Genomic DNA, 11,016 nt, shown 5'->3' with positions numbered 1-11,016 from the left:
TATTCTTTTCTAAAGTTGTTTTCCTTCAAGATAAAAAAATGTCTTTTGCATAATTAACTCTTCACGATACTAGAACTGAGCAACTATTCTTTTAATTGCACCTGGAACCCAGACAGTTGGAGGCCAGGACTTTAAAACCCAATTTCTAACATCCACCTCCTCTATTTGTGCTCTTTTCATCTCTTTTTGATGTTCTGGGAGATGGTGAATGTGCACTTCTACTAGTTAAGAGTCCTTCCTGGGAGTTGATCTGAGAAAGAAATCCCAACTATTTAGTATTTGGTAGTCAAGAGCTCCATTTATTTTCTCAGCACTTTAATACTTAAAAACAAAACAAAACAAAACAAAACAAAAAAAAAAAAAAGAAAAAAAAAAAGAAAAAATAAAAATAATAAAAAAAAACCCCATTATTCTTTATTTTAGAAGAAGGCCAAAAGAAATATCATCAATGAACAAGCTATGCCAATTATATTTTAACATTGTTCAGAAACAGGATCCAGGACGTGAAAAAAAAAAAAAAAAAGAAACCAAATTAATCCCATGTGCTTTCTGGAGACATACAGATGAAAGATATTTTTCAGCTTCATGGTTTTGCTTTTCAACTAGTTAGACAACATGGTGAGTGCAAAATATAAATGTGAGCCTGCTAAAACATCGTGCTGTACCTCACATGCAGCTAACCACACAAAGCAAAGGTCACAAGGAATAATCAGACCTTCTGTTATCAGCAAAGCTACGTTTGATTTGGAAAATTGTCAACTTGGGCTTTAGCTCAGGCAAATGGAGCATCCACCTCGTTCTGTCTAGCAGAGAAAGGAAAAGCCAAAGATACTGTGGACCTGAACCACTTAAATGCATACCTAAAAAGGGTGTAACTGATGCTATGCTATGGAACTAAAATAGTCAGAGCATATTTATATGCTTTTAAATATAGTTAGCAGTATTTCCCATTCCCTCCATGTGGAACTCGGAACATCTAGTTACAAAATTCACCCCCTCCATCCCCCCTGGTCTCTCCGTAGCTGAAGAGATTAGGAAGTACAGTCAGAGCAGGGGGCAGGGGAAGGAAAATGGCAAGAATCTTTATTCCTCCTCCCCAAACTCCATCAGGCACTGTTTAATAAATTCAGATGGCCTGATTTCAGAAGCGAACAGCAATGTCAGTTTAGCTAAACTTGTTAACAAATCTTAGGACACCCAGTGGGCTTTTCTCCCTTTCTTTTTAGAGAATGGGGAAAAGGAATAAATCCTGGAATTATACCAAACTGACAGTATTTCTGCAGCAAATTTAGATACACCATAGCAGTCCTGATTTTAATACATCCATAAAATCCAGGTACTTTTTTCTTTAAAAGCCAGGCTAACACTGGCAGAAGCTTTGGACTCACTCCCACAAGTAATTCCTGGCGTGCAAGTAAGTACTCGTCAGCCCAATTAAACTATTTAAGAATACAGAAATTTTCAGGACTGAGCCCTTGCCATGACTTTTGGGGAGTCACAAGTTGGGGCTGGTTCTTTTACCTAACTCTGTGTCTGTCCATACCACACCACTGCGATGTGGCAACTACAGATATTACCAAAGCCCACACCGGGTGTTGAAAGCAAATGAGCTACAATTACTAGGGGTTCCACAGAAACAATTTACTCTGCTAAAAAGGAAGACCTGATGATACTGTGGCTAGTTCACTGAATCAGTTCTGCACTGCACCTTAGGTGCAGATATAATCTAGGAAGTGATTCCATGATAGCATGTTCCTGGATGAGACATGTAGCAAGGGTAAAATATTTCATCCACTGATGTTTGGTACATCTCTGACACATTTAATCAGAAGGCTAAACAATCTAGACACTGAAGTACAAACTTCTTTTTCCTTAAAACCAGTGTTCCATAATTGTTTTTATTTTAAAAATTCAGGAATGTGATACACAATACAATTAGCTCCCCACCACTGCAGTGTTCACTTACATGAGATTCACTAGTTTCATGCTTTGTGGAAAAAAAAAAATAGAGACTGTGCGGTGCTTTTGAATGCTCTCAGTATTCTTAAACTCTGATCTTCAGAACAAATCAAGTCTATATAACGCCAGACAGATCAAGTTAAAAAAAAAAAAAATCGAGCTATTTCACAAGCTAGCAGGCTACAGTCAGGTCTCGTACAGTCAGAATGGAGAAATTGTGTTCCTGCTGCAGCACAGCCACCACCCAGACCTCACTCCATGCTTTCAGGGAGTTTACCATCAAGGGCTTAGGAGACCAGAGGGCCCTGGTAACACCAGCTAGTGCTGCACATGCAACAGGGCACAGGACAGAGAGGCCACACAACTCCACCTCCTGCCCCCATCATCATCATCATCATCATCACTGTCACCTCTGCATCCTGTCCTGATACTTAAAATAACGAGGAGGAGAGCTTTTTGTCATTTTAGCTAGCCATTGCCTGCAATGGACACAGAAATAGAAAAATATGACTTCTGGCACAGGGAAAAAAAATTAAATCATTTAGAATGGAATTAGTGACTACAACTCCCTCTATTCAGATGCATTTACTGAGACTATTAACCAATGATGGTAAGTGTTATGACTTACTAGTTGCCCTCTTTTTATGAGAGCAACGGGAGAGAAGGGAATCAGACTTCTCAGTGCTACCATGGTTTGATTTGTTGGTGTTTTTTAAAATAAACTAAAGAACAGTAGTTCTATGGTGCATTAATGATATAGGGCAGAACCTCAACAATTCATACTAATGACTGAGATGAATTTTAAACTAGTGATGAAAATAATTAGTGAAAGTTTACCATAGAAAGCAAGGATACACATTAAAAAAAAAATTACTTTGTTCATTTCAAAATTTACTTGGTTAATACTCTGTAGTATAGTAGCAGGGGTAGCATACTCGGCAAATGCAGTCTCATACAAGATCTCATTTAACAGTCAACTCTAGATCATATACAGGTAACAGAAAAAAGAGTTAAGATAATTCAGAAAAAAAATGTATATAAATACTATATTAACACATTTAAGTTAGTTTATGAGAATATACAACAAGTATAAACACAGAAAAAGGTGAGCAATGCTGGTGGCTGCATAGCACCAACATCCCAAGCCAGCACAAAGCCGAGCCCACCCATCCACAGCCCAGAGCTTCCTGCGGATGCATCCGAGCAGCCAAGGGGCAAACCCCTGGCAGTGCTGTGCTGAAGCCCAGCAATGCAGCCTGTGATGGGGTTCCCTGGAAGCAGAGCCAGCACCTCCACCTTCCCCGTGCTCTGGCACACAGCACTTGGCCAGAGCGTGGCGGGAGACGGGGTTGGTCTCGGCTCTGCAGAGTGCGCAGTTAATGCACAGCGCTGGAAATCCACCTATGGATAATCGAGAGTTGACTGCAACACTCTGCTGAGAACTTGGGTAAGACCACTGACAGGACTTGGGCCAATCCAGGTCCCATGAGCAGCAGGACTATTTTTTGTACTATTTAGGAGCAATTATGACACAAGACACAAATTAGAAATGCAAACTAGGGAGGTGTTCTGTATCTGGAGGCACAGCTACATTCCCTTCGCTAACAAAACATTCTTTTTAAAAAAAAAATCTATATTTAAATACTGTTAAAAACCTGAAAACCACAGCATCGAAGAATTTTGTAAGGCCAAAACTATCCTCAGTTCCCTCTGGTTGTGCCTAGGTATTGCAATACATTTGTAGAAGTTGTAAATGCCAGGTAATCTAGTATCTTATCCTCTTTCCAGTGCCTTCCAGTAACAGATCTCAGAGCTCTTCACACAATAGTTAAGCCTCACAACACCCCTGTGAGGTAGGTATTATCCCCATTTGAAGACAGGGAAACTGAGGCAAAGTGTTTATCACGTCCAGAGTCATAGAGCAAAGAATGGAAGATCTGAGTTTTTTTCCAGTTTTGCACACAGGAGCAATCCATTAATCACAAGACATTAGTTCCCATACATAATGTGAGAGTGGATCAAAAGGGCCAGGGGTTTAGATTAAGTTTCCTGCATGTTTTATCTTTCAACTCTCATCTTGTCTCTGCCAAATTCACAGAGTCCACAGAGCAGTTTCCTCTCCTAAGGTGTAAGTTGGCAGCGCACTGTAACAGCTTCTTTAGAGCCAGTTTTCAACTAACTGAGTCAAGGTTTTAAACCATACATTCAGATACTGAGTAAGTGAAATTACGTGATACATAAACATCGCAAAGTGTGAAACACAGTGAATGAAATCTAACTCCTTGCACCACTTCCTCAAAAGTCAGTGGTCCTGAGGACACGGTGGGGGGACCAGGACTGAAGTCACTGCAAGTGTTTACAGACACACTCAGCTAGAAGCAAAATGCACCATTAGGTTACTTGTTGGGGAGCTGCTGTCTGTGCTTGGAAGCAGGAATTACACCGTCAGTGCTTGGCAGACCTTCCCCAACAGAGCACTTATGGACAGAACTAATTATTTTGTCTTAATAAACTCAGCATCAGCTAAATATTTATTCAGAGCACTGTGGAGCCAAGGGTTCTTTAAACCCTGAAGACTTTCATGACCAGACACAACTTGGAAGTAACGGAAAACAGCAGAAAATCCATAAAATGTAAAAGTCTGTGCTACTTTATCGACCACCCTCATGTCTTGATCACAAGCAGTATACAGGTGCTTGAACTGCCATTCTGACAGAAAAAAACAAAACTCTTTCACATCTGTTGTTTTCAATTACCTTGCTATCTTACCAGAAGAACAGGGGAAAATTTCTGACAATCACATGATGTTGTCTTGAAATTATGCTGTGCAATAAATTCCTTAGAAAAGCCTTACATTTTTTTTATTATTATATAGCTTTAACAAAAATATGTGAAACTGCAAAGTGGTTTCCAGTTTTTAGTAGTTGTACTTTAAAATGTTCCACGAACTTTGGTTTTCTTAGGGCTTCTAAATAAACAATATATTAAGATATCTACAAATCAAATATTAAAGGAAAAAGTAGGTCCAAGAAAACTGTAACACAAATTGAGTTCCTACAAGCTTATTTCTCAAATACCTTTTTACTGGAAAAAAAGTATCTTAATTTGAAGCACAGCAAAAAGTGTCTGCTGAAATGCTGAAACTGGTTTTCTGAAGTGTTACAGCATGGGTGCACTTTCTGTCTGTCTCAGTCAAACAAAGTCAACACAAACACATTGTATCATGACAGTGACATTATATTCTTTAAAACAAGCATTCTATATTTAGCAATATGACAAGAACAAGGACTTCAGCAATTACACTATTTGGCAAAATTGCATCTCAAACGTCTGTCTCTTCCTCTTGCAACACAGCTGTTGACAAAGTCTCCACAACTCAGGTAGCACCCTTCAGGGAGTTACAAAGACGACTCAAACTGCTCGTTTTGATCGGTGTTTGCCTCCAGCTTCACTGAAGGGATGCTCTCTGACTTAGTCCTCCTCGTTTTCGGAAATTCAATGACAACTTCTGAACAAGAAATACTAAGTGACGAGGATTTTTCTGTCTTCTTTGCGGTACAATCTTCTCTTGTTCCACAGCACTGCTTCAAAGCACACTGAGTCCTGCAAGGCAACTCGCATTTCCCTCTCCCTGACTCAGAGCCAACGCTGGCAAACTCGGGCTGAATGGTAGTTGCATGAATCCCTTCATCGTGAAAGATCTCTTTGATGCGCTTGGCCACCATCATGTACGTGGAAGGGTCAGGACACTTGATGTGAGCAGTGCCAATGATCCGACTGCCTGCCAGCTGCCAAATGTGTAATTCATGGATCGCTTCGACTCCTTCGAGGGTACGTAACTTTGAGTTCAAAGAATGGACGTCTATTTGTTTGGGAACAGTCTGCAGAAGGATGAGGGCCGACTCCCTAAGTAACGGGTAAGTTGTGTAAAGGAGTATACAGACCATAATCAAACAGAGGACAGGATCTAAATACAACAACCAGCAAGGACCAGCCACTGTAACGCTCCCTTGCTCGGACTTGTTAGCTCTGCCAAGTGCTTGGGATAAAGTAACATTTTCCATGCAATGATTATTGACACATGGATTAAAGCAAGGCCCGTCTTCAGGGCATGGATTCCACAAGCCATAAAAGAGCAAGGCATTCACTACCACAATTACTGAACCTAAGGCATCTCCAAAAACATGCAGAAAAACTCCACGCATGTTAAGTTGTGCACTAGAGTCTTCTTCAACTTCCTCTTCATCCAGAGGATAATGGCCAGCATTCCCATTCACTTGTACGTCACTCATGTCATCTTTCGTATCACCTGAGAAGAAAACAATGAAACAATTAGGCATGAGCTATAATACAACATGTTACTGTAATTCCTTATAAAATTATATCCAACTGTGAGCATGGCACACTGAGTATGAAACCAAAAAGCAACTCAACCCACACACTTAGCAACATCTTCTCTGGCTGAGGAAAATTCACTTTGCCCAATAAGTAATCTAAATAATCTAGAAGGCAACTGTTTTGACATGGAGATTAAATATGAAGAGTGGCAAAGAATGAAGACCATGTTTTAACTTACTCCGCTGAAAAACTACTTTCACCTTTTCCAACCGTTTAACCATTTGCTTATTCACTGCTTGTTTCTTAAACAAAATGCAGAACTACAGAGGATATGTAAAAAAGCTGGTTTAAGTAGCTCAGTTATATTTGTTCCTTCTTTTGAAACACCAACAGACTGATCACATTGTTAAAATCTCTCTTTAATCATAGGACTGCATTGCTATTTAGTATTAAAATTTGAAGCTAGAAGCTCAAAAGCTGATGAATATAGCTGTCTAGTAGCTTCTCTTCAGGTTTACCAATGCCTTTCAAGAGGCTTCTGAATTCAAGGAAAAGGAAGTTCTAAGATGGTGCATGGCGTTAGCAGGACAGTGAGATACAATCAGCTGAAATTTTAGGTCTAAAAAGCAGAATTTACCAGCAGAATTGACTATAGGGCAGTGTACCTGTGTAACTTATAATTGAAACTCCCGGAGGATATGAACTACTGTTACTTATATTTCAGAATAAATAAATAAAATTACATTTTTTATGCAAGTGACATAAAGCTTCTGATGTCCAAAGTTGTATGTCATGGACAGTGCATAAATTAACATTTTAGTGCCCTCCTTTGTCACAACTGACTGCAATATTTACCACTTCAACACAGCTAACCAGCTACATGGGAATAAATACACACATCGTTACAAAGAAGAAACCTTTCTGAAAGAAAATCATCTTCCAATGTTCAAATTGGAGAGAATTGTATATGGTTAACCTTCTGCTTTTCATCAGAAGTTCTTCTTTGGATACTTTCAGTGCTAAAGAAATGCAACAGGCACTGGGCCCTGGCCCGACAAAATGAAACAAGGAGCTCTTACTGCTTCTGAGGTTATTGAGTTCAGACCTTTGTAAACATTAACACGCTAATAAGACGTGCAGCTTCTGCTGTTCTGCCCTCATGGCTGCAATTCTGCAATTGCAGAGTGTGCACAAGTCCTCTCCTCTCTGAAGAGGGAGTGGGCTCCTACCAAGGCTGAGTTCCAAGCCCCAGCCCATTACCTCATCCAGTACACTTCTGCCCTGAAGCTCCAGCTACATTTTCCACACTACCTCTAGGAGTTATGGAACATGAGACCTGTAACTTTCCAGAGAAGTACAAATATTAGAGGGAAATATGTCAGGTTACAGAGTTCGGACCTCAAGGTCCATGATGACAGCAAGGAAAGAGGAACGCTCACTCTACTTTGTACCAAACACAAAGAATAATGGAGAATCTGGAATAATGGAGATCTGAAAAGTCAGTACAGTTATCTGTAAGAGTGAGTAACAGGAAACATAGTTTCCAGAAAGCTCTTGAACTTTTTTTAATGGCAAATGGTTAAAACATGTCCATTTGAAATATGTTCAGTGAAAAGTACCAATAAACTGATTCTTTTACATAAAGGGCATGCACAGAAATGCCTGTGAAGGACTAGCCCTTAAGGCTATGCCTACTTTTCACTTCCACTTTAGGAAATCAGGACTACCCTACTCTGCAATTTCTAATGAAGGCACAGGACCAGCTTTGTCTTCATCTCTACATCTTACATCTTCTCCCAAGCCTCCAATCACCTTTACTTCTTACTTTCCCATAGGCAAACTATGAATAGCTCCATCCATTATATAATCATGACAGGGCACAGAAAGAAATGCAAACTTATTTCAGAGTTTCACTGTGACCAAAATTATGCCCTATTACCACCTAAATACCCACAACAAATTATTTGTTGTTGCCAGAAGCACATCCATGAGACATTCCAGACAAGTTAGCTCACAACAATATACATTTTAATCCAAGTTATAACCTTTTGGTCTAACTAGTCCAAAACTTGGCTAAAAGCCCAACTTTTCACCATTAAAGAATACTTCCCAAGCCAAGATATGTATGAGATCAAGGGTTAAGAGAATTTTACATTGTTTGAAACTAATTATTAGAATACCTTTGTTGGAATTAAACCAACATTAGGAGCTTATTACATGGTCTTATTACAAGAAAATGCTTATTACATAGAAAGTATATTAAATGGTGTAGCATATTCAGAGGAACTTTCCTATCCTCCTGAAAAACCTATCAAAGCCAACAGGGAGTACTAGAAGCCGAAACGAAGTTTCTCAAAGGTGTATTGGAACCTCTGACCTAAGAAAACCTGAAACTGTAGCGAAGTTCACTCCTATCAATGAAAGCTCCCTTTAAGCTACAACAATGGTCTGATAGTGTCACCCTGAAACTGAAGGAGAGAAAATGGTTCCAAAGCCTGAAGTCCATTCCTTCTGGTGACAAGAATGTCCCAGGAACAGAGAAATGGCAATCACACGCACCTTTCACTCCAATACTTGCACGCAGTACTTGGCTTCGACCAAGCAGCTTCAAAATGAACTATCCTGGCTTCTGGATCCATTAAAAAATAACCCAAAAATTCCTACCCACAAAACTGTTTAACCACAGCTGGGAAGGGAAGATTTTAACGTATGTATGTGTGCAGGTGAGTGGGAAAGCACATGCTTTGGAAAGCTAAAGAAAAAATATTCCAAGACACCACACATGTGCCCCGACATGAGCATGGTGCCACATTCCGGCTTCCACAGTTCTGACTGGCAATTTCCAAGACTTCTTCCTATAAATACTGATGCTATGAAGAAGCACAACGTTATTGCAGTGGAATAGACTTCAGTATGTTTGGTTTAGACGAAGAGTAGCTTCCCAGGTAGCTGATAACTGACCCAATGGAGCAATCCAGCTGCCGGGACCGAGGCACTGAGCCGCGCTCCATTTGATGTGCAGCCAGTTCGGATGGCATTAGGAGGGCGTCTTGTGACAGCTCGTGTCGCTAGGCAAGAAACGCTTGTCATGTGCCTTCCCTTGCAGAACCAACTTTTATCCCAGGGCAAACTGCTTTATCGCTAAGACTCTTTTACACTCTGACTTGTCTGCAAGACAAACATGCAGCTTAGAGCATCCGAAGGAAAGGCGTGAGGGAAAGGTGCGACAGCCATGTGCCCAAAGAGCCGCTAAGAAAGTTTCTCGCCTCTTTCCCAGGAGTGGGGACAGATAGTCCTCACAGAGCCCTGACAGACCCCGCCGACCAGGTGGGACCAGCACCGCCACCCTCCCACTCGGGGAAAGGATCCCTCCCGATTTTCCACGCGTGGATGGGGCAGCGGCGCTCGCCCGCGGGGCTTACCCAGCTTCTCCTGGCCGACTCCGTTGGAGCTGCTGCAGTTCTCCACCAAGGTGCTGGTCTCCTCGCGGTGCAGCGCAGCCTCCCCGTCCCCGGGCGGCTGCTCGGCCTTGGGGCCGCCGCGGGGGTGCTGCTGCCGGCCGCCGTGCGAGTGCCCGTGGCCGTGGGCGTGCCCGTGGCCCCCGACGCCGTGGTGGTTGAAGAGGCAGAGCCCCAGCAGGTTGATGATGAGCCCCGCCACCCCCACAGCGATGACCACCAGAGGCTGCTGGATCTCGTGGGGCTCCGTGAAGCGCTCGATGGCCTCCAGCAGGATGGTGAAGCAGAGGGCGGTGAGGAACACGGCGTTGACGAGGGCGCCCATCACCTCGGCCCGCACCCACCCGAACGTGTTCTTCTTGGTGGCGCGGGTGCGCTGGGCGAAGCGCACGGCCACCAGCGCCACGACCAGGGCCATCACGTCGGAGAGCATGTGGAAGGAGTCGGAGAGCATGGCCAGCGACGACGTGACGCGGCTCACCGCCACCTCCACCACGAAGAACAGGAAGGTGAGCGCCAGCATGCACAGCAGCCGCGCCCGCCGGTTCTGCCAGCACCGCGGCCCGCCCGGACCCTGCGCCATCCCCCCGCACATCGCGGCTGCCCCGGCGGGGGCGCGAGGAGCGCGGCGAGCGGTCGGAGCCCCGAGCCTTAGGGCGGCCGCTCCGCTCCGCTCCCCCCGCGCTGCCGCCGCTCCCTCCGCAGGCGCCGGGCGAGCAAACTTTGCACCCGAGCCCCCTCACTCTTTTCACACGGAACCCGAGCGCCGCCTCGGCCACGCCCCCGCCGTCGCCCCATTGGCCGGCCCGCCCCGCCCGGCCGGCCGTGCCCTCCCGCCCCCGCGCGCGGCCCCGCTCGCCATTGGCTCGCGCGCCCTCGCGACAGCGGGGCCCCGCCCCCGCCCGGTAACGCCCAGCGAGCCGCGGCCGCCCCGGTCCGCCCGCCCGCGCCCGAAACGGGGAATGGGCGGGGTCAGGCGTGACGCGCCGAGGAACGACGGACTCCCATTGGCTCATCCCGCCGGCTTTCCCCTCCCGCCCCGCCCCCGCAGGCCCCGCCCGCGGCGAGCGGGACTCGTGCAAAAGGTGCGCTTCACACGGCCCCGGCCCGGCGCGCGCCCGGGGGCGGGGCTCCCCCTTGCGGGCCGCGGGGGCGGGGCCCGGCGTGAGGGGCTCTGTGACGTCACGCGTCCTGAGCGGGGATTTCGGGTGGGATTTGCGCTTCTTCTGTGACTTTTCGCGGGGGGGTTCTGTTTAATTCT

The 11,016-nt window shown here is 44.6% G+C and overlaps 1 protein-coding gene across 1 annotated transcript; it reads right to left on the bottom strand.

Moving 5' to 3' along the window:
- Nucleotides 1-1,895: 1,895 nt before the first annotated feature.
- Nucleotides 1,896-10,516, bottom strand: SLC30A1 (solute carrier family 30 member 1). The gene is made up of 2 exons (XM_066178327.1): nucleotides 9,720-10,516; nucleotides 1,896-6,268 (listed from the first exon to the last, which is right to left on the bottom strand). Exons 1-2 carry the CDS (start codon nucleotides 10,348-10,350, stop codon nucleotides 5,358-5,360), a joined length of 1,542 nt encoding a protein of 513 aa, XP_066034424.1. The 5' UTR covers nucleotides 10,351-10,516; the 3' UTR covers nucleotides 1,896-5,357.
- Nucleotides 10,517-11,016: the final 500 nt, after the last annotated feature.

The sequence above is a fragment of the Chamaea fasciata genome, unplaced genomic scaffold, assembly GCF_029207755.1.
Source record: "Chamaea fasciata isolate MVZ Bird 193981 ecotype frontalis unplaced genomic scaffold, bChaFas1.0.hap1 SCAF_3, whole genome shotgun sequence".
Lineage (NCBI taxonomy): Eukaryota > Metazoa > Chordata > Aves > Passeriformes > Sylviidae > Chamaea > Chamaea fasciata.
This window is presented reverse-complemented; position numbering and strand designations above follow the sequence as displayed.

Excerpts from the sequence above, each read along its gene's own strand:
- SLC30A1 (XM_066178327.1), bottom strand. The coding sequence starts at position 10,350 with ATGTGCGGGGGGATGGCGCAGGGTCCGGGCGGGCCGCGGTGCTGGCAG. Across the intron at positions 6,269-9,719 it reads AGTCGGCCAGGAGAAGCTGG|GTGATACGAAAGATGACATG; the intron begins GTAAGCCCCGCG and ends TTTTCTTCTCAG.